The sequence below is a fragment of the Lactuca serriola genome, chromosome 3, assembly GCF_051521515.1.
Source record: "Lactuca serriola cultivar US96UC23 chromosome 3, Lser_US96UC23_V15, whole genome shotgun sequence".
NCBI lineage: Eukaryota > Viridiplantae > Streptophyta > Magnoliopsida > Asterales > Asteraceae > Lactuca > Lactuca serriola.
In genome coordinates, this window is record NC_136410.1 from 104,179,635 (window position 1) to 104,204,783 (window position 25,149).

The 25,149-nt window shown below is 33.9% G+C and overlaps 1 protein-coding gene and 1 long non-coding RNA gene across 2 annotated transcripts; one reads left to right on the forward strand and one right to left on the reverse strand.

Moving 5' to 3' along the window:
- The first annotated feature begins 18,817 nt into the window (after window positions 1–18,817).
- Window positions 18,818–19,510, forward strand: LOC145095582 (uncharacterized). Its single transcript, XM_079033432.1, has 3 exons — window positions 18,818–18,846; window positions 19,036–19,075; window positions 19,166–19,510. Exons 1-3 carry the CDS (start codon window positions 18,818–18,820, stop codon window positions 19,508–19,510), a joined length of 414 nt encoding a protein of 137 aa, XP_078889558.1.
- A 3,850-nt stretch (window positions 19,511–23,360) lies between these two features.
- LOC145094613 (uncharacterized) lies at window positions 23,361–24,367 on the reverse strand. Its single transcript, XR_013703437.1, has 2 exons — window positions 24,260–24,367; window positions 23,361–24,082 (listed from the first exon to the last, which is right to left on the reverse strand). It is a non-coding gene; the product is annotated as an uncharacterized LOC145094613 (long non-coding RNA).
- Window positions 24,368–25,149: the final 782 nt, after the last annotated feature.

Genomic DNA, 25,149 nt, shown 5'->3' on the forward strand with positions numbered 1-25,149 from the left:
TGTGCTAGTCTTGTTTACTTGGAAAGATGACCAATTCACCCTTCACTCGCACTTGTGCGAGGGGTGAGGGTTTATTAGATCTCATACATACCGATGTATGTGGGCCCTTTAGATCTGCCACAAGGGATGTGGATCGCTTCTATGTGACTTTTACCGATGATTATATCATATATGGGTATATCTACTTAATCAAGCACAAGTTAGAAACCTTTGAAAAGTTCAAAGAGTTTAAGCAAGAAGTGGAGAATCAGTTGGGCAGGAAAATTAAGATGCTCCGATCCAATCGAGGTGGTGAGTACCTTAGTATTGGATTCCACGATTACCTCAAGGAATGCATAATTGTTTCACAATTGACACCACCTAGGACATTGCAGTTGAATGGTGTGGCTGAGAGGCGCAATCGAACCTTGTTGGACATGGTTCGTTCCATGATGAGTCGGGCTTCGTTACCTATCTCAATTTGGAGGTATGCCTTAGAGACTGCAGCCCATATCCTTAATCTAGTCCCTACAAAGAAGGTTTCCAAAACACCTCACGAGATGTGGACATGGAAAGCTCCCTCGTTGGCACATATCAAGGTTTGGGGTTGCGAGGCTTTCTTAAGACGAGAGACCCACGACAAGCGCGAACCTTGTAGTGAGCGATGTATTTTCATCCGCTACCCACAAAAGTCCTTTGGATATCTCTTCTATAGACCGAGTGAAAATGTTGTCTTCGTTGCAAGGATAGGGGTTTTCCAAGAGTGAGAACTCATATGCCAAGAGGATAGTGGGAGGCAAATTGATCTTGAAGAGCTTCAAGAATCAAGCGGTGAAGGAACCTCTAACACTAGCGATCAACTCAAGGAGGAAACTCCTGTTGAGCTGATTGATGAGTCCTTACCTCTTAGACGTTCCAGTAGAGTTAGTCTTCCACCTATGTTGTATGGTTTCCATATAACAAGTGAATGTGATACGTTTATTAGTGGCACACTAGTAAATTTGAATGAACCTAACAACTACAAGGAAGCCATGGCAGGCCCGGAGTCTCCGAAGTGGAAAGAGGCTATGGACAGCAAGATTCGGTCCATGTATGACAAACAAGTTTGGAACTTTGTTGATAATGTACCAGATCATAAGATGGTTGGGTGCATGTGGATCTTCAAGAAGAAGACCGACATGGATACGAAAGTACACACGTAGGGTTATGCTAGCCATTTCTGAATTTCATGGAGGGAAAGTACACACGTAGGATCTTCAAGAAGAAGACCGATTGGTTGCGAAGGGCTTTACTCAAACTCCTAGAGTTGACTATGATGAGACCTTCTCACCAGTTGCGAAGATTAAGTCTATAAGGGTTATGCTAGCCATGCTGAATTTCATGACTATGAAATATGGAAAATGGATGTCAAAACTGCTTTCCTTAATGGGAAGTTGGTTGAGGATGTTTACATGAATCAACCAGAGGGTTTTATCGATGCGAAGCACCCGAATAGAGTGTGTAAGCTTGAAAAATCCATTTATGGATTGAAACAAGCGTCTCACAGATGGAATCTTTGTTTCGATGAGAAAGTCAAAGAGTTTGGTATTTCTCGAAGTGAGGATGAGTCCTCTATATATGTCAAAGCTAGTAGGAGAATAGTTAGCTTCCTCGTATTGTGTAACATACACGTTCAGTTATCGTGTTTTGTAAGCTTGTTAGCTTAAAAATGAATATTAATAAATATTATATGGTTTTGAGCGTTGAGTTCTAACAAGATAGTTTTATAATATTTGAAGTAAACTATGTTTAGAATCATTCGGAAAGTATTGGAAGTCTTATGAGATTCCGATCAAATAGTCAACTATCGAAATTAACAAAAATATAACATTTAAGTTCGAAATAAGTATAACTAATGTTATTGAAAGTTGTAAATTATCTCGTTAGAAACATTTAGTTGAAAACCTCACTGAAATCCGAGTTATAACGGAGAAGTTATGACATACCAAAGTTTCGCGACAGAACCGGCACGACATCATATGACGTAAAAAATGAGTTTACAATAAACTACTTTTTCTTTAGTGATCCAAATGAAATTTGTAGTATTTGTTAAACCGAGAGCTTTCATAAAAAGAACGTCCAAATCTGACTTCATATGAAGAAGTTATGATTTTTCTAAGATTCGGCATAGTAGTATTCAGCTCAAAATTCGAATGATAGATCGAGCAATTTTTAGCTGACACGACCTAAACGAGAATTGAAGATCTTGTCAAGAGTAGTTCAACGGTCAAAAGGCAGATGAAAACGGACGTCGGATGAAGAAGTTATGAATTTTTAATTGACTTTTCCTGTCCCGGACTGTTAAAAATATAACTTTAAAAATGAAGTCAAAGTTAGGTGACAGAGTCTAAACGAAAGTTGTAGAGTATAATCTCACCTACGCGAGGATATAAAGAACGTCAAAAACGGATCTCATATACGAAATATATTAATTTTTAAGGTTCTGGGCACAAACTTTGAGGTCGGACCGAAGCCGTACGCCCAACGTACTTCTTATCTACGCCCAACGTACTCGAAAGCAAGGTCAAAAATTGGCCACGTTGCCTATTTCTTCGGACAGAGGAAACCTTCCTCGCAATCTTGACACGTCCGAGACCCAAGAACCGAACACTTGCCACCTTGCTCTACGCCCAGCGTATTCATTCTATGCCCTGCATACCGACGATTACGCCCCGCGTGATGCGAGGTTTCAGCCCATTATAAATAAAAAGCGAAGTTGTTCAAATTTTGTTTACAAATCTCACACTTTTACACCCTTTACTCTCTCTCAAACTATCCTAACACTACCTGAAGCCTAGGGAACCTCCCTAACACCCGAAGCAAGTACCGAAGCCTCGATGTTCTCGAGAAAATAATCTTATCAGTCGAAACTCTGCCCGCGTAGAGCCCGGATTTCAACTAAAATCCTCGGGTTCGTCCAAGAAAGTCATATCTAGAAACGAAGTGCTGCCTAAATCAACATTTTATCATTCTGTTATTTCACGGTGAGTTCAATATCGGGACAATTGTATGTTATGTATTATATGTGTAATGTTCTTTCCTGCGTGATCCTGGTATTGGATTTATACCTTTGGCAATGTAGAGCATTTCTCGTCTAACTTCTGGTATTGGCTTTGAGCCTTTGGCCATGCAGAGCATGTCTCGTATTATTCTGGTATTGGTAATATGTCTTTGGCCATGTAGAGCATGTCTTGTATCACTTTGGTATTGGCTTTGTGCCTTTTGCCATGTAGAGCAGGACTCGTATCACTTTTGGTATTGGCATAGGGCTAGGTAGGGCTGAAAGCCTGAATCTCCTAACAAAATGATAATTAGAAATTATTTATTTTTTGTGCCACTTGGGCTATAGCTTTATGATGTATATCATGTTGAAACTATTGTGTCTCATTGATTGTAAATCTTTGAATCAAATTATTGGTTGATATGGAAAGTCTGTCATATGATACACATATGCATTTGTTATTCTTTTTCCTTCTTTGCTTCTGTCATATTGATATATATATATATATATATATATATATATGGCATAACGTTATATTGTAACTGTTATTGAGCTGAGTAAGCATCACCGCTTATCCCTCTTAATGTTTAACTATTGCATGTGATAAGCATCCAATATCGACTTGTACTGTTGGAAGATTTAGAAGAATTAATACTATTACTTTTGTACGTAGTGTTCATATATGTATATGAATTATAAATTCCTGGCTAGTTTTGTAATATATATATATATATATATATATATATATATATATATATATATATATATATATATATATAACTTTGTAAAAATCTTAATAGTCGGTTTGTATCCAGTCTTTTGTAAATAGACCATATATGTAAAATATGCATGTAGCATGTTTGAAGTAATAATGTTATGTATGAAAGGGTTCTTTCAATCATGGTATAAGAGCATTAGTTTAAGCGAACTAAATATCACGGATTGGTATTTAGACTTAAATTGTCGGACGTTCAATATATGAACGGATTCATTGTGAGTATATGGATACAAACCATAGGAAAGACTTAAGTGAAGTCTTAGGTAATGATAAATCCTAATATTCTAAAATACTATATAGCTCCAAATTTTCAAAGCAATGGCTGAATAGGAGGGTAGCCATACACCAATAGTGGATGGAGATCCTCATCCTAATGAAGGAAATACTCCAGTATCCCCTCATAAGGAGAGACTCTTGGGTAAACTCACTGGTGTTATTCGACAGACTCTCAAAGAACACAAAAAGGATAACGATAAGGGTAAAGAGAAAGCCACTATAGAATCTTCAAGAGAGATGGCGAAACATCCCTCATTCAAAACTTTCAAGAGTAGTGGTGCTACGGAGTTTTCAGGAGTCCTTAATCCTATTGTTGTTCTTACCTGGATCCAGAACGCAGAAAAAGTATTTCGTATCTCTTACGTGGCTAATGAAGACAATACTAATTATGCTTCTGCAATGCTCATCAGAGAAGCCTTGCTCTAGTGGGAAGCAACATTTGAAGCTCTCAACGAGTATTACCTGGAGAATTTATCTTAGGAGACGTTCAAAACTTTTTTGTTAGGAAAGTTTTGTCCTCTAGAAATGAGGAGAAGGTTGGAGAAAGAGTTCCTCGAGCTTAAGAAGGAAGTAATGACCGTGAATGAGTATGAAACTCAATTCAATCAAAGAGCATGGTTTGCTGCAAAATATATCCCAACTAAAGACGATAAAATTCAGTTATTCATGGAAGGGTTACGGTATGAAATCCGTGATTTTGTGATCAATCGGAATATTCTGTCATTTGATAAAGTCGTTGAGTATGCCCGAAAGCGCGAGCATGACTTAGAGATATGTGGTGCCACTCTTTCTGTTCCGAAGCATCCATGTGTTGATCGAATTGCATTTGTTTCCTCTATTCCATCGGCTTAATCTGCTCAATCTAATGTCACACCCCCAAACCGAGATGATGGAAACATTCGGGGCAGAGGATGTCATGTACAGTATCACAACAATGCACAATAGTAAAACAAGCAACAACATCCATTACATTAATAATAATAGTTAATATATGTATGTTCCTTGTAAAGTTTGAATGACACCAAAATATATAACAAAAATAACAGACGAGTCTTGAATATGCTCCATCTTCTCAAAACCTGGTGTAGTGTACCTGTCTACTGGTTCCCCGAGAATACAAATTATTTTGAAAGAGTGTATCAACATTTAAGTTGGTGAGTTCATAAGTATTTTAGTGTCAGTGTTTGCAATTGTTTCATGAAAATGTTTGTATTTTTTTAGTGAAAATGTTTGTATACTTCCCAGAAAAACCTATATTTTCTGCTTTAAATGAAAAGTAGTCTTCTATCCAGGACTCAACTGTTTGTATGTTATGTTCTCTTGAAATGGTGTAAAATGTATATTTGTACTTGAAATAGTATAAAATGAATGTTTTCCCATATTTGTAAACCACTTTTACTAGAAAAATAGTATACATTGCTCCTATGAGAATGTCAGTGTATGAATGTAATGGAAATGAAGAGTTATAGTGGTATTGTGTAAAATACACCACCAATGCATTAACTACCTTTAATCAAACTGATTAATTAAGGTTAAAAATATAATTAGGTTGTAGCCATACTTGATTGACTAGTATAAAACACGGCAATCTTCAGACGTCGAAAATGATATGACATTTGTCACCCGTAGACCTGCAGGTCCCACTCTAGCTATCAACAAGGTGTGGGATGGTCAATCCCGTATAGATCTATACAAAAACTCACACTCTCCCTCTAGGAGACTCTGGTTACAAAACGTGACATAAAAAGAATATTACTATGCCATGAAATAGTATCTCACATTTTAGTTATCTTATTCTTGTTATAGTATGTAAGTTCCTTCTTGTTCTTATTATAGTATGTAAGTATGTAAGTTCCTTCCTATTCTGGTTATAGTATGCTTTGTATTGAATAGTAATAGTATGTATGTATTGACTCGTGTATGTTTCTCTCTTCTAGAAAATAGTATACATTGATCCTCTAAACTATACCTATTATAGTTTATTAGTATGTTTGTTTGAACTGATACTGAATTAGAGAAAGAATCAATTGGCTACCATAAGCCACTGAGTTAAGTATATTCTTTGAAAATGGGATTTAATATTCATGTATATATTTCGCAAGTGTAACTATGATTTAGCCGACAGTCGGACTGGTGATCCTACCCTAAGCCCACAATCAAACAAGGAACAGGAGTTACAGTATTTAGCAATAGTCCTAAGTCCATTAAAGCATACTTATACATAAATATATAAATGAATATGATTTAATATAAACAAAATTCTAAAAATAGTTCAAAAGAGTTTTCTAAATGATTTTTGACAGTATTAACCATATGAAATCCTTTTGTTTGTTTGCTTTCACATGTAAATATTAAAACAATTAAATCATGTTCAACTTGTATTGCTCCCCTAAAAGCATTTAAAAAGAGGTAAATTGTGGGGGTATGAACTCACCTTATGTGAGTAATCTGTTTGAAAGTTCGATATAGGATGATAAATTCCCCGAGTGAAGTACCGAAGCACAAACGAGTCCTATTTAGCATATTATGATATATATATATATATATATATATATATATATATATATATATATACACATTTAGTGATCATGATCATAAATATAGCAAGGAAATAGATTAATTTGCAAGTTTAACTTACAAATGAGAGTGTTAGAATCGAAAATGGAAGGCTGAAAGGAGTTCACGGCCAGCCCTGAGAGTTAACAGCCTCAAGAAGATCTTGATGATCTTGAGTTCACGGCCGAATGTTCTTGACGAATGATGAAGATTCAAGGGTTCACGGTTGGAACTCAGTGTATGTTCTTGGTGAAATCAAGGAGATTCAAGGGTTCACGACCGTAAACCCAAGAATGAAGAATGCTTGATTGATGAAAGGAGGAATGCTTGATGCTCCAAAACAAGATCCGAAGGTGAATCAAATGATCTTCGGTGGATAGATGAGAGAAAACTAGAGGTTTTCGGCTGAAGATATTGAGAGAGAAATGTTGAGTTTTCGGCCAGAAGTGTAGAAGTGAGGTTAAAATCAGTCAAACACACACACACACACACACACACACACACACACATATATATATATATATATATATATATATATATATATATATATATATATATAGGGTAGGATAGGGTTCACGGTCCGAAGGGAGTTCACGAATGCGAACTGTTTGCAATCCGAAGCATGTTCACGGCCTGAAGGCCCGTTTGCGGCTTGATAGGAATAATTCATATTAGATCAATTAGATTCTAAAAAAGTATGAATGAACATGATGTAAAACAAGAACAGAAGATGAATCAAACCGGTGTCGAATGATTAATATGCACAACCTCAGAAGAACTCTATCAAGAATAACTATTGTAGAGGCGTGTTAGGGTTACAAGAGAAGATGTTCAGAATAGTTTTTATGTTTGGTGCATGCATGCACTATAAATACATAAACCCTAATAATAAATAATGGCTGGACAGGCCCAAACCGTGTATACAAAATGGACTTATACAAAATAGCCCAATGACGCAATCTATCATACCCAACAATCTCCCCTTATGTGTCAATTGAGGCGAGAGATGCTTCACAGCTGTGTCTGCTGAGTTTTCTTGATGGTTTTGAACAGCTGTGGAAAAATAGCAAGATTTATACGATGCAAGTTGATATACTGTGAATCATGTCGTTAAAACTCTTATTGGCAGCAACATCATTATGTTTACACTTGTTGATTATCTCCAGAATATGTTCAAGGCACGAAGTGGAAAACAAGTGCTTGTCGGGTAGAGCAAAAAGACATCTATGGACTCCTCCAGAGGTTTCTGAGCCTTTAGTAAACATCAGAGTCCAATAATAAATATCTATTTTTCCCATTCACATGTTATTTACATCGCTTTCTTTACCAATAGGATTGACAATTGGCTTTCGATTCAATGCAGTGGCAACTTCAGTATCGAGCTTCGCTACTTCATAAATATATGAGACCAACATTCGCTTGAGATGAACAAGAATCGATTCATACTTCTGTTCTTCGGTTAGTAGGAAGTTGTTTAGCAATATCCAATCATGTGGATTGAGGTTGGGAAGATCAGCAAGAGAGAACTCATGTACTGCATTATCTGAGCCTCGAGTCACCCTGAAGTTGACATTAATAAAACTTCCTGCTGCAATCGGCTTCATCACCTTGACCGTTGTAATTTTCTGAGCACTCCAGGTCAGGTATTGAGGCTTGGAGTAAGCAAGGTAGTAAAATCAAACCTTTATCAACTTTCGGTTCACGAAAGCCCGTCGGGTGATCGACATATCAAATTGAGAATTCCTTGAATTCTCCAGGTCAAATGAAATGACCGGCTGCAGCCAACGGATGCTTGGAGATTCGATAGCCTCTTTCAACAATTTTTCAACGTCCACAATGGAAACCAAGTTTTTCTGCTTTCCAATGCGTCGTGAGCTTCCTTTTCCTTTCGTTCCCTTTCTTATTCTTCTCTCGTGATCCGAGCATTTTCATCAAGATCTCGGTCACAGTTTTTTTGTTTCAACTTTTTTTCTTCATTCTATTCTTCTTCTTCATCACTTTCACCAACAATCTTCTTCCCTTTTGCTTTCAAACCCAAAGCTTCATTACCCTTTGGTTCGTTTGAGACTTTCGGTTTGACTGGTGGATCTTGAGTTTCACTTGTTGGTGGTTGCTTTGGCGGATCTTGAGTAACTTCTCCCCCTTGTTTCGGAGGGATACTTGCCTCTGGAACACCCTCAATCCGACTCAACATGGAAATAGCTGGACGGAGATTCTCAGCTAAGTGCCTTCGGATGGTTATTGTAAGTACTGAATCGTGAGCCTCAATAAGGTTAGAGAGGAGAGCATTAACATCTCCCACACAACTCTTGACAACTACTCTCTCCGACTTAAGCTCATCCATTTCATTCTTTGCTTGAGAGAGCTTGACCGATTGAGTTTTAAGCAGAGTTGTTTGGCGAGCAAGTTCGTCCATCACCTTGTTTTCCATGGCTAGATTAGCCTGGAGTTTGTCAAGCCTAGAACCGATTGAAGTTTGGAGCTCATTGTTGTCAGCTTGAATACTTTTTCGAACCTTGTTTTCCATGGCTAGATTAGCCTGGAGGGCTGAATGTGCTATATGGGTAAGGTGCGGTAATGATTAAGAAGATGATTGTTATGTCGATGCTAGTAGTCATATCAAATCGATTCCGACTAAGACGAGTAGGTTCCATGGTTCAGAGAACCAAGTTCGATGTAGCATTTGACTTAAGCTAGAAGATTGAAGTGAAAGATAATCGAAGCGATCAATAGAAGTATCGCGCTCATTGTTAAAGAAGTTGGTAGCTAGAAACGCTACATGTTGAAATGTGATTATATCACATTAAAACATGAAGGAAAGTATACTCCATTCCGGAATTTGACTCTAAGATACATGAGTCTAAGCGTTGCGACACTCAATAAGAGATCATTGGAACATGATCCATCGGTCTATAGCGGAGATCAAATAACTTATCTTAAGTTTGTTAAGAAGAAGAAGGAGTCTCCAATAAGGATCAGGATTGTGAATCGAAGGTCATGATTAAAGGTCTAACATCGGACAGAGAGCAGAAGTGAGATCGAGCACCACCTACGGTCAAGAAGTCCAAGAGTTAGATACTCATTCAAAGGAACATAAAAGTTATGATTATTACCTAGGATGAAGAGATAACGTATGGATTCATTATACCGCCATGTTTCGTTGATGATTCGAGGACGCCACATCCTAAGGGGGAGATAGTTGTAACGCCCACAGATTCGGGCTAGTCAATTTAGAGACAATAAGCATCAAAAATGATTTTTTGATGGAAGATTATTTAAAAGTAGTAATCCAAGTTATAGTATATGTTACAAGGATTTCGAACATATAAAGAACGCCAAAATCCGAGTTATAACGAAGAAGTTATGGCCCGTCGAAGTTTTACGGCAAAATCGGCACGACGCTACGCCACGTAAATAGTGAATTTACGATGGAGGACTTTTAGCCTCAGAAATCTAAACAAAAGTCGTAGTATACGTTAAACCGAGAGTGTGCATAAAAGAACGCCCAAATCTGACTTCGTATGAGGAAGTTATGATTTTTCTAAGATTTGGCTTAGCAGTGCACAACCAGAAATTCGAATTTTAGATCGAGCGGTTTTTGACCAACGCAACCTAAATGAGAATTGAATATCTCATTATTAGTAGCATAACGATAAAAAGACAGACGAAAACAGACGTCCGATGAAGAAGTTATGAATTTTTAACGGACTTTTCCTGTCCCGGTCTGTTAAAAATATAACTGTAAAAATAAAGTCAAAATTAGCCGACAGAGTCTAAAAGAAAGTTGTAGAGTATGATCCCACCTACGCATGGATATAAAGAACTTCAAAAACGGAGCTCAATGCGAAAGATTTGGATGAAGCTTAGTCTCTACTTTTCGAGCGCGGCGAATTCGATACAGTTTTGTAAATCAGAGATAGAATGAGAATTAGCCAACGGGGTCTAAATGAAAGTTGTTTTACTCGTAAATACCAACGTTTGGATACAAATAACGTCGAGTATAGAGCTTGTATGTTAAAGATATAGACGAAACTTAGTCTCTACTCTTCGAGTGCGATAAATACAATACGGTTTTGTAAATCTGAGCTACAATGAGAATTAGCCGACGGGGTCTAAATGAAAGTTGTACTACTCGTAAATACCAACACGTGGTTATAAAGAACATAGAAAATGGAGCTCGTACACGGAAGATACGGACAAAACTTAGGGGCTACCCTACGATAAAACCCCTATAAATAAGAGATGAACTCTTCATATTTTCTTCAGACCATAAACCTTTCTTTCTCTCTCTAACTTCTCTCTAGCCTCCCTAAACCCCTACCAAGTCTAGGGAACCTCCCTAGCACGAGAAGGAATCCCCGGAGCACCCGACGGCTCCGAGAAGAAAAGCTTTCGGCTCGGAAATGCTGCTCCAGCGAAGGCCGGTTTTTAATAAAAACCCATTGTAAGTGAGCTACGCCTACACTATTTTTAATATAGTTTTTATTTAATTATACTAATGTTATTAGGAACTTATAATAATTATTTGGGCTATTATTATGGGTTATATAAATTTCGTTATAATATCTTTTTAACTACTCGCGTTACGGGGAATCTGGTTTGAAAGGTCGCTTAGGTTGCTGGATTCAGAAGTGCTATATGCCAAAATGATCCTGCCCTCTGGTGTTTCATGTCTGGCCCCTGTCTGTACATATTGGGTGAAGAGTATTGTTTAATGCTTGTATAAAAGTAATAATAGTTAGACTATTAATTAGTCTCGTTGAACATTAGACTAAACTCTAGTGGTAATGATATTAGGTTTCATCGAAGGAAAAATTGTTTTGAGTAAAGGAAGCGTTGACCGAGTACAGAGTCACCACCTTAACAAGTGAGTGCATAGCCCTTTCCTGAACATGATTTTAATACAAGTATTGTTTGAATGTATTAAACATATGTTTATGTGCGAGTTATTTGATGTTGTCTGAATTACGTGTTAAAGAACATACCTGGTTATTTATAATGATTTAGGTTAATGAGTAAACCTAAAAATTTGTTATGAGGGTTATTGGGTAGTATCTACTTATGAGTACGAGTGAGATATACATGCGGAATAGAACCCTTAAACATGTCATTGATCTAGAAGCACGGATTAGACATGCTCATTCGTCCCTAGTCCAAGAGTATGGATTGGACTTAGTCAATTGTCGTTAATCTGGGAGTATGGATTAAGACATAGTAAGTTGCCCTTAATCCGAGAGTACGGATTAAGACTAGTCAGTTGTCCTTAATCCAGGAGTATGGATTAAGACATAGTCAGTTGTCCTTAGTCCGGGAGTATGGACAGGACATAGTTATTTGTCATTAATCCGAGAGTATGGATTTAGATATAGACCAATTGTCCCTAATCTGAGAGTATGGAATTGGCACAATCATGGACTCGAGAGCATGGATTAGATCCGGGAGTAAGAGGTAAAATTTAAGGTCCGTGATTATGGATAGGCTCATTGTCAGGATTGACGAGGTAGGGGTAAGAGTTGATTATATATATGGGGAAATTATATGTTGTGTGAGTTCTAAATTTTATATATATATATATATATATATATATATATATATATATATATTATAACATTATGGGATTGAAATCCCAATGTACTCACCAAGTTTCCCAACCTGACCCACTCAAGCTTATTTGTATCACAGGTGTCGATACGAAGTTACATTACACAGAGAGATTAAAGAGATGTAGTTCACTAGTGTAAATGAATGTAAGTTCTGTTTATGCTTATGTTTCTGTATTGACGAAGACATCCCAAATGTTTTAAAATGAATAAAAAAATACATTTCTTCGGAGATGCTTTGATAACGTATTTATCATGTTTTACTGGACATTTTTTAAAGAGGTACTCTTATTTTTATAAAGCATAAACAAAATTGGTCTTTTCTGGCTGTGAAAATGGGGATGTCACAGAACTTATGGGTCGAAGGCACCAAGGTTGGCCCATTGGATTAGATATCTTGTTTTTTTGTATGTTGTTAAGTTGAGATATATGTTTACTGTATGTGATTAGACTGGTAGATCTGTAGGACTACCTGTATTGCAGATTATTACGATAACGTGTATATCGACTTGTTATGGTTATAGGTTATTAGGTTGAGACGGACCAGCTGAGACTGAAGGTCAAGATACCCAGGGTGGTCCGGATAGACTGAAGGCCTGCAAGGCGGTCCAGTCAGGTTGAAGGCCCAGAGAGCAATCCAGATAGACTGAAGGCCCGATGAGGCGGTCCAGTCAAGCTAAAGGCTCTGTATGCATGTTATTGTTTGTTATGTTTAAGTGATGGTACTTTGAGGGAACTCATTGGGCGTTGACTTACAGTTTTAGTTTTGTTTCAGGTACTTCTGAGAACTGTAGTAAGGTCAAAGCGTGGCCGTACACATCCTTTGTTTTATGTTATTGGATCTTGGGAGACTCTGATTTTAAATAATGTTTTTGGGAACAATGGCTATGTAAACACCTTCTGAGTAATTGGGATGTTTTTGGAAAAGTTTAAATTTGTTGTGATTTTTGAATGTTACAGGTTTTTTTCCACCATTGATGGGAAAATGACAAGTCGGGCGACCTAAGAACCATAGCTATATCACATCCCAAGGTGAAGGTCTGATTCAAAAAAAATGTAGTCGCTGCCAAAGGATCAGTCACACAAGCAGAAACTATGACGATCCATTTCCCGCAGAGTCAATGAAAAGTGAATCTTCAAGTAGGACCAAGTCAAATGGCAAAAATAATGTTTAGCCTAAGAGTAGACATAGTAGTAAAAAAGGAATCCAAGAGTATAATAATGTTCATTTAAAAACTAGTAGTGATGTTTGTACGATATCATAATATTCTACAAAATGTTGTTCGGAAGGATAAACTTGTTTTTGCTACATCTTCAAAAGATAATTGTTTTAAAACATTAATAAACAAAACCATAACTTAAACATTAGCATACTATTAGCATCTATTAACTAGACACTCTCAATCCACCACCTAGCAGCACGCTCCTGCATAGTAGGCTGCAACAACTCGTTGGGGAGATGATGCATAAAAAAAGAATATATAAAGGTTAATCGTAAGTTATTTATGTCATATCAACTTATAAATTATAAGTTTGATTAAACTACATACGTTAGTAACATTGAGAATACGCTCACAATCAGGTCCATGAAAACACCTCATCATAAGGTATGCAACTGCTTGAGGGATAACACCCAGTATAGGGGAACCGACAATACTACTGTTGGGAAATGTCTCGAAGATCCAAATCTACAAAATTAAGATGAAAAAAACTTACCAAGTTAACAAAGAAACAATACTTGTTGTTTATAAACTCTTATTAAACATAGTGTACAAATCTTAAATGCATAGACAAATCCATGCAGAGTGTATGTGTGTCTACTACCGATTCTTGCATCATTTAGGTTCAAATGGTCCTTAATCTTATCAAACATAGTACGTAGTTGTTTGTAAGTGAAATCCCATATATATCTGCCCTATGGGTACCTATGTCAAAAAATTCCACTTAATAAGTATATGTGTCATTTTGATATAATGTGGGTAAAAAACTATTATACTTGTTAAACTCCTGTAAATTAGAGACGAGTGCCATACGTTTATTAGTAACTGGCTGTTGCGGGTATTTTCCTAAAAGTCATTGCTAGACTGTCACCACATCTTCATCGCTTAATTGATGAAGTGAGTTATTGAACACGTTCGTAAGATCATCCATACTCACTGAACGTGAAAGTGGCACAAATGGAAACACACATTCTCTAAAAGCTTCAAAACTAGAACTAGGACGGAAATAATCCCTGAACCGCAAGCCGATGACCAAGCAGAATGCTTTCCTGTCAAAGCAATCCCGATAGTCGCCAACTAGAAATAGAAACTCTTCTAGGTCAACTGGATCAAAAGTAGTAGCTTCCTTGCACATAAGATAGTGACATAGTAACGGGTGACATTAGAAACCCATCGACATGTGCATATAACACCAAAACATGATTGCCAAAACATTGCCGCACAAACTGGTTGGTTTTGTAAGCGCACTATGATTTCACGCCCAAGTTCAGGTCTGCAAGTTGTATTAACAACCGTTGTGTATGTTCTATCGTGCTACAATAAAAAGAATCAATAGTTAGGGGTTTTAGTATGTATGTTCCAGAGTGGAATTAGGGTTTTTGATTGTATTTCGAAATCAGGGTTTTTGATTGTATTCCAGAATTATGATTTTTGTACGTATGTTCCGGAATCCGAAAATCGAGTATAGTATTCCAGACCATAAAGCCCGTACCAAAATTTCGAACCCAGTTCATAGTATTCCGGACATGATTTTCGTACTTCAGACATGATTTTCGTACTTCGGACATGATTTTTTGATTCTGGCCACATTCCGGACTAGCAAAATTTAGGGTTTTTTATTATGTATCATGTACACCCCGTTCCCGAGTTCAATTAAATGATAGAAAGGAAAGGAAATGAGTGGAAATGAGAAGAAAATAAAAGAGATTGGTGTTCCCGAGTTTCATTAAAGGAGGGAAGTGGAAGGAAGTGGAGGGAAATAGGAAGATCACTTTCCCTCCTAACTTTCCTTCCGATTTGGGAGGATTTGGAAAGCATGAACAAAATGATTCATTTTTCTTCCACTTCTCTCCAACTCGAGAACACGGAAGAAATTTTTTTTTTCCTTTCCTTTCTCTTATTTTCTCTCGTGACTTTCTAATAAAATTTGTAAGAATATTATTGTTATATAATGATAGAATTTTAGTTAATTATATATATGTTTAATGTGCAGTCGCTACATATGTATCACCACAAAATATTTTCCAATGCATTTGTGAAATGGATTAATTGAAGACATGATACTAATGGCTTGAAGAATGAATAAAAAAATGATCACACTCATAGTATAAGAATGTTATTAATTTTTAAGAATTACACTTGTTATTCTTTCAGAATGTTGCTATTATTCAAAAATGTTTTATTTTTTTTTTTTATTTTTTGGTATCACAATCATGTAATTATTATATATATTATTAGTTTAAGAATCGATTTTGTGTATCCTTTCATATTATACATATTTATGTTTTCTTATTATTTATGACTTCTTAAAGGATGTCATAAACTATCATTCTAATACAGTGTCATTCTAAAAAAAAATTAATATAACAGAATGTTATTATGACAGAATAAAATAGGTTATAATCGATTATTCTTACAAATTAAATTAGAATAATCTAACTAATTAAAAAAATCAGAATTATCTCTTAAAAATAAAACATTTCATTTTTTAAATATAGTTAATTGTCTAAAATACTCATATAATTAAATGTGTGTGATAATATGGTATATGATATTTTATTGTAATATCATAGACCCTCAAAATCATAGCCTTTCATTATTTTCATCTATTTATCAAGAATTGTCTTTATATATATATATATATATATATATATATATATATATATATATATATATATATACACACACACACACACACACACTAGATGTGTATCCGTGTAAAGTAGCGGCGATAAATACTTTTTTTGCGAATAATTTTCTTACAGAAAAATAATTATTAGATTTTGTTAGTAGTTATTATATAATAAGAAAAATGACAACTTTTAATTAAAATATTTATGTTTAGAACTTATATTTATATTGTATGTTTATACATTTGATGTAAATGAATTATTATCGGTATCTAGTTTATAAAATGTATATTAACTTATATTGTTGGATTTAATATTTTAAAATTGTTATTTTACTTCAAATTAATTTTTTAATAACCTTCCTTGCTTTAAGTCTTCAAAATTTTAATAAGTATTAATGGTTTTGTTATGCAAAATTGATTTGTACAAGAAAAAAAATATATATTTTAATTTTTAAAATTCAAGATATGACTAATATTATGTTATATATATATATATATATATATATATATATATATATATATATATATATATATATATATATATAAAGAGAGAGAGAGAGAGAGAGAGAGAGAGAGTTAGGTTCAAATGTTTTCAGTATCTATTGTGTGCATGTATAATTGATTTTGGACCAATAATTTTAGTTATTTTAAGAAAGTAATTAATTCATATTAAATGCTGAAGATGTAATTAATATCCATTATATCTTCAGCATATAATTATTATATATTATTAGTTCAAGAATCGATTTTGTGTATCCTTTCATATTATACATATTTATGTTTTCTTATTATTTATGTCTTCTTAAAGGATATCATAAACTATCATTCTAATACAGTGTTATTCTAAAAAAAATTAATATAACAGAATGTTATTATGACAGAATAAAATAGGTTATAATCGATTATTCTTACAAATTAAATTAGAATAATCTAACTAATTAAAAAAATCAGAATTATCCCTTTAAAATAAAAATTTTCATTTTTTAAATATAGATAATTGTCTAAAATACTCTTATAATTAAATGTGAGTGATAATATGGTATATGATATTTTATTGTAATATCATAGACCCTTAAAATCATAGCCTTTCATTATTTTCATCTATTTATCAAGAATTGTCTTTATATATATATATATATATATATATATATATATATATATATATATATAGAGAGAGAGAGAGAGAGAGAGAGAGATACACACACACTAGATGTGTATCCGTGCAAAGTAGCGGCGATAAATAGTTTTTTTGCGAATAATTTTCTTACAGGAAAATAATTATTAGATTTTGTTATTAGTTATTATATAATAAGAAAAATGACTACTTTTAATTAAAATATTTATGTTTAGAACTTATATTTATATTGTATGTTTATACATTTGATGTAAATGAATTATTATCGGTATGTAGTTTATAAAATGTATATTAACTTATATTGTTGAATTTAATATTTTAAAATTGTTATTTTACTTCAAATTAATTTTTTAATAACCTTCCTTACTTTAAGTCTTCAAAATTTTAATAAGTATTAATGGTTTTGTTATGCAAAATTGATTTGTACAAAAAAAATTATATATTTTAATTCTTAAAATTCAAGATATGACTAATATTATGTTATATATATATATATATATATATATATATATATATATATATATATATATATATATATATATATATATAGTAAGGTTCAAATGTTTTCACTATCTATTGTGTGCATGTATAATTGATTTTGGACCAATAATTTTAGTTATTTTAATAAAGTTATTAATTCATATTAAATGTTGAAGATGTAATTAATATCCATTATATCTTCAACATGTAATATGCACTAATTACTTTCTTAAAATAACTAAAATGATTGGTCCAGAATCAATCATACATGCACACAATAGATAGTGAAAGGCTTATTATTTTTACACTCCACTCTCTAAACACTCGAGTCTATTTAGGCTATTTTGACTTCCTTTTTAGTGGACTGTTTGACTAATTTTTGTTGGCTTTTTGTCTATATTCCAGAACTATTTCCAAGAAAATTACCCACTTTGCCATTCTTAATTTTTTATTTTCCAAAGTTAAAACACAAAAAACAGTAACTAATTAAATTTACATTGACTGTAAGTTTGTTTACTTAATCAGTAAACTTAATAGAAGTTTAATTCAGTAAACTTAATACAAAATAAATAAACTTAATACAAGCTGCCGAAAAAGAAAACATGTTCGCCGGAAAATAGTCGACGGAGTCGTTGTTCGCCGGAAAACGGTAAGTTCTTTCTTTCTAACTTCGTATCTTCATTTATATGTTGTTCGTCGGGGTCTTTCGCCAGAGGCTGCCATCCGAGTTGGTGGTGGCAGTTCTCCGACGGAAAAAAAAAACGGAGGTAAGTTGGTGGTGGCAGTGCTCCGTAGAGAGAGAGAGAGAGAGAGAGAGAGAGAGAGAGAGACAAACAGAACGGGCCACATTTTGCGACGGCGACATGGTGGCCACCAAGATCGAAAATCCGGCGAGACGGCGAGTTGGTTGCTGCAATGCTCCGTCGAGATAGAGACAGGAACGTGCCATATATTGTGGCGGCAACATGGTGGCCAATGAGGTCTACAATCCGGCGAGATAGATATGGAAGAGGGATACGTTATGTTAGATGGTGTGGAAACTGATTTAGGGAAAACTAGGGTTTTTTTATAAATATATTAGACAATTCTTTAAGCCGTCTAAGAATGGGCCCAGTGGCAACATGGACGCCCAGTGGCAACATGGACCAAGGTGTCCATTTTCTAAAACTTAATTAACGAAAGTAAGGTGGTGCTATAAAATAATTGTTTTGGTTATGCTATTTGAAGTTCTCATGATCACTTTACATTTACTCAACACAAACTTATAAAATAATATATATTTTTAAATAAAATTTAGGTTATTAATTAATATTTTTATTTTGTTTTTTTATTTTTGCAGGAAAAAAATGGAAAATATTTCGGAATTTTCAACGGACCAAGTATATCTCTAATCTTATTATTTACTTATTTGTAATTAATTGATGTATTTTATTGGTTTTTTTAACATGGTTTTTTTTTTCAATTGTTAGGTCTTTAGATCTCGTGGGGATTTAATGATGTGGGTGCAAAATGTGGCACGTTCACAAGGTTACATTATCGTCACTAAACGATCAAAGGCAATAACTAAGGACTTCATTTCTAAAATAGTACTTGGTTGTGATCGTGGTGGTGTAGCCAGGAATAAAGATGCACAAACAAAAAAAATTAATTGTCCATTCAAATTGATAGGAAATTATTTGAAAGCACATGATGGTTGGAAGTTAAGGGTCGTATGTGACGAACACAATCACGAACCATCAATTTACATGGAGGGTCATCCTTTTGTAATGCGTTTGTCGGATAAAGAAGCTCGTTTGGTGCAAGATTTGACATGACAGAGTTGGATGTGAAACCGCGAAATATTTTGCCAACACTAAAAGCGCAAAATCAAAATAATGTGTCTTCATTGAGAACTATATATAATTTTGTCCAGAAGTTGGGGAGATCTCGGCGAGAAGGTAGAACCCCGATGCAGAATGTTATGCATATTTTGCAAACTAAAGGGTACAACTTACACTATCGTGCAAACATGATTACTAACGAGTTAGAAGATCTATTTTTTATTCATCCAACATTATTAAAGATGTGGCAAGCATTTCCATATGTGGTGTTGATGGATGCTACATATAAAATAAACAAGTATAATCTTCCTTTTCTAGAAATTGTTGGTGTCACTTCTACAAACAAGACGTTTTCCATAGCCTTTGCATTCATGCATAATGAAAAAACGAGCAACTATATATGGGCATTGACTTGTTTGAAATTGACAATTAACGATTCTTTTTTTCCTTGTGTTATCGTCACTGATAGAGATTTGGCATTGATGAAAGCATGCAGAGATGTCTTTCCACAAAGTAATCATTTACTTTGTAGGTGACATATATTCAACGATATAACAAAGCATTGCAGACAACGAATCAAACCACAAAAGACTTGGAATTCTTTTCATCTAAAGTGGACGAAGTTAGTCGAATCTCCAACACTAAATGCATATATGCAAAATTATGCAGACCTTCAAACATTATTGTTCGAACATGCAGGTATTATTCTTATATTTGATGAAGTCTTAATTTGTTTAACAATTATTATTAATTCATTCAAACTAATTTGTTTTTTTTTTTCACCTTTTAGATGTTTTTGATTATCTTTATACTATTTGGTTGGGGAAGTATGCTGAAAGATTTGTATCGTTGTGGACTGACAAACATGTCAGTTTTGGAAATTCAACAACAAACAGAGTCGAGAGCCAACACGCCAAGCTATAAAAACACATGGAATCTGCGAAATGTGATTTGGACAAATTCATACGTGTTATTGAAAAAGTTGTACAATCACAAGAAACCGTTATCAAAGAAACTTTCACACGCTGCATAATCACTTATATGCCAAGGTTTAAGGATCAGATATTCGAAGTACTGCGAAAACGTGTTTCAGTGCATGCTATGGATAAAATATTGGAAGAGCTTCATCGGTCAAAAAGATTTGTACCAACTCCTGAGAATTGTGGATGTCAATTGCGGACATGTTTTGGATTACCATGTGCTCACGAACTTGTGATGTATGTCGGTACAGGTATGTTTAATCTATTGGATTAAATTGACATTTTTATACTTATAACCACTTTATGATATTTTATCTGTTTGACTATAGGTTCACCTATTCCATTAGACTTGGTTGATGCTTTTTGGAGAAAGCTTGATTTGACGCCTTCTATTTCTGTGGAATATGGTGATCTTAATGTTGATCATCGTATGAAAAGGTTTAAAGAGATATACAACAATCAACCAGATCATATCAAATATAATTATTTAAGGAGAATGGAGGAGATAACTGATCCATCAACAAATTTGATCAATGAACCTTCGGTTAAGAAAAATAACCATGGACGCCCAAAAATAAAGCGTGTCCAACATCAAAGTCAAGTTCCTCACAGATACAGTTGTTCAGACTTAAACCAGGAGCCACCATGGTATAGTTCATCATATATGGACTTGAACGATGATCCGGCCAGACATAGTTCATTCGTCATGGGTTCGTACGAGGAACCAATAGGCCAATGTTCATACAACATAAACTTAAACGAGGAACCAATAGGTCAATGTTCATACAACATAGACTTAAACGAGGAACCAATAGGGCAGTGTTCATACCAGACAGACATGAGCGAGGATCTGATAGGCCAATGTTCATACAAGATTGACTTAAACGAGGAACCACCATTGGGACATAATTCATTGTTGGATGAAATTCCATCTATATTTCATCCATACATCACACATATACAAAATGTATTGGGTGATGGAAATTGTGGTTTTCGATCAGTAGCCGTTTGTCTTGGATATGGTGAAGATCAGTGGCTTTACATTCGTCAACAATTGTTAGACGAGTTATTTTGTTCATATGACGACTATACAAGAGTTTTCGTTGGATGTGATGAAGTAGTTACTTCATTGTCTTTCTTTACGAAGAATGAGTCAGCACCAACATAACATTGGATGCTTATGCCTGAGACAGGCATCTTGATAGCCAACAGGTTTGGTGTGATCGTTCAGTTTTTGACCACTGAAGGCCCCGTAAGTTTTTTTTCCTCTTTGGAGAGGTCCTAAAGAGTTTCAAAATCATCGGGTCCTTACATTTGCACTTGTGTACACCAATCATTATGTGATGGTACAATTGGAAGGAGAGTACCCAATGCCTCTCATTGCAGCATTGTGGATCCGCAACAAAGCCCCGTCAGCAACCGAATGACAAACTATGTATAAGTCACGGCTAGAATTTTATAAGCATCTGAAACCTACTGAAAGATCTTTTATGACTATAAATGATTAGTTGTTGCTTGTTTTTGTATCAAATTTTTGCTATGTAATATTTGAAATTTAAAAGAAAAAAAAAGATTGGTGAGGATTTGTTTAGAATTTTTTTTTTTGAAATTTATATCGTTGTTATCTTATTTATCTTATAAACGTATGAATAAAAGGTCCAATTTTTTTAAAAAAAAATAGTTGTATTAACATATGTAAATCACAATAATAAGTTAAAGACTAAAACATGTTACTGTACATAGAAAAAGAAAAGTCATATTTGTTACTATTTATTTATAAACTATTATTTAAATAATATTAAGATTAATAGAAATCGTTAATTGTAAGAAATAATTAATAATTGAAAAATAAAGTTAATAAAATTAATTGGTTTGTGATTGGAACCATATCTCATTTACGTCAAAATACGAACACATATTGCTTCGATTCCAATTTCAAACCATATATATATATATATATATATATATATATATATATATATATATATATATATATATATATATATATATATATATATATATATATATATGATAATTCAATAACTTGATTAAGTTACCATGAATTTTAAAAGTTTGTGCCAATAATTGAAAAATAAATAAAGTTAATAAAATGATTATATAATAATAAGATAATAAATAGTAAAAGTTAGTAAAATATTATGTAACATAATAACCTATATAGATTAGAGCGTATTAGACTAGCTTAGAGTGGAGTGTCCACATCAACACCCATAGTGAAAACAAAATAATGTAACCATATATATATATATATATATATATATATATATATATATATATATATATATATATATATATATATATATATATATATATTCATTATCCCTCTTAAATCATATAGTATAAGTCTAAGAACCTAATCTAGGAAATAGAAAGTAACATGGGTTTGCTTCCATTTGGTCATAATGGCTTCTTTTCATCCCTTCCGATATATTTCTTCTCCACTTTTACTTTCACTTTAAATTCCTTCGGTAGCCTATATTCTATATATTTAATGATGATATAAAGGAGATCCCAAGAACAAGAGAAAGTTGTTGTTCGATCAAATATTTCTAAAGATGTTGGTGAAACAAATTAACAATGGATAGATGTAAACTGATTTTACAACATTTTCTATTAGATCTAAAGGATGCTTGCTTCTTACATGTAATAATAATGCACTGGAACGAATTAAAAGCAAAGCATTCCAACAACATAACAAAGCTAGCTGAGAAATCCATTTCTGTTACCACCATGTTTTTAAGCATAATAAAACGAAAATATCATACAAGATATCTTTTCCTAAAAATAAAAAAGAGATTACAACGGTAACGCCATATGCCTTCTACTTAACAATAAAAAAGAGATTAAACAAGCTAAATCCACAAACAAATGCCTTCTACTTAAACATCGACGAAAATTAACCATTCACTTTCAATCCTCTTCTTCGAACTTCAACAAATCCACACCTTCAACCATTAATCCTCTTCAATCTTCAAAATTCCCACATGTGTCCCCCCACAATACCAGAAAAGACAAGGGTAACGAAAAAAATCCAAGACATATGAGCAACCATCAACTTATGATGACCCAAAACAGTTATCATCATAAAGTGAATCGCAACAATAGAGCAAACCATGCACAAGCAAACACAGACAGTACAAAGATAGAATGCCAATTTCCATTTCTTCACATCTTTCTGCGATCCCATGGACAAGTATATGGCAAGCACAAACATGGATATGTAAATAGAGTTGGATGATCCATACATGATGACCTTGAACTCAAAAGAATCCGTAGTTTTAGCCTCTCCGACTTTATACAAATCCGGTGAAGAACTGCATTCTGAGGTTGTAGGTGATGCACACATAGGCTTTTCTACCGGAGATGTCTTCCCAGGCTCATCAAAGTACCCTCCTGGCATGGTCACGAGGAGGGTGAAACAAAGAGTGAAGAGCAAGAAGACAACTGCAGATATCTTTTGTATGCTTTTCTCACACAAAAGTATCTTCTCTCTGTTATGCTTGGTTTCCATTTCCACATCGGCAGTTGTCATGCGAAGTTGCGTTTCCATTGCACCAGACATTATCTACAACAAGAACCAAACCAAGTTAATAGAAAATTCGTATAAACGAATAGTAGAGAAACTTAAAAGCAGAAAGAGCTAACAAACATATATTCCAGCAGTTTGTGATAAAGAAATGGATGTAAAAGCACGAAATCAGACTGCCGTAAATAAACTTCGCTCAAATGAAAAAAGATTTACCGATATTGCAAAAGAGAGATTTTTCTTGCAAGTTGCAGTGAGTAAAAGTCGTCGTTCTTACATTAAGATACATCGACTATTTATAAGTTTGTTTGAAGGGTAATGCCGTAATATTGTAAAGTTATCACCTTATCATGGCAATGATAAGGAAATGATTCATTTCTCTACAAATCTCTCCACTTTGAGAGGAAGATTAGAAGAGAAGATCAAGCCTTAACTTTGTTTCTCTTCCATCAAATCATTCCAAATTTTTTTTTCTTAAAAACATGTTTTTTTTTTCATCTTTCTCTCTCGTTCCTCACTTTATTTCAATATCCATTTGTAATAAGCCTGGGGAACAATGTGTAAATACTAAATGATTTATCGTTTTTTGTTAAAATAAATTAAATTACCTGTTATCTTTTATGCCTACAAATATTTATATCTATTAAAATTATGATATGTATTACCATTCCATATTATTTAACTATCCCATTAAGATTATATTAGGAATATATCAAATTAAATTAAATTAAATGATGAAATAATGACACGTATCATAATATTAGTGGGTATGAATATTTGTAGGCATAAAAGGTAGAAGACAATTTAATTTTCTCGTTTGTTAATACCGTTTGGTTTAATTTTGTGTTCTTGACCACAATTTAAAATCCGTTTGATTTTATTTTTGCTAACAGGCAACATTAGAAAAATGAACTTTAGTTTAAAAAAATTATAATAAATAACTTTTATTGGGATTTTGTAACACCACTAGTCCTTAAGTACAAAAAAATATTGCATCATAACTTTTTATGACTAATATCGACCAAAACAAAGGATTAAATATGTGTACAATGACCACTATATTCTCTCTTACATTTTGTCTTTTTATTAAATTGATTTTTATGTAA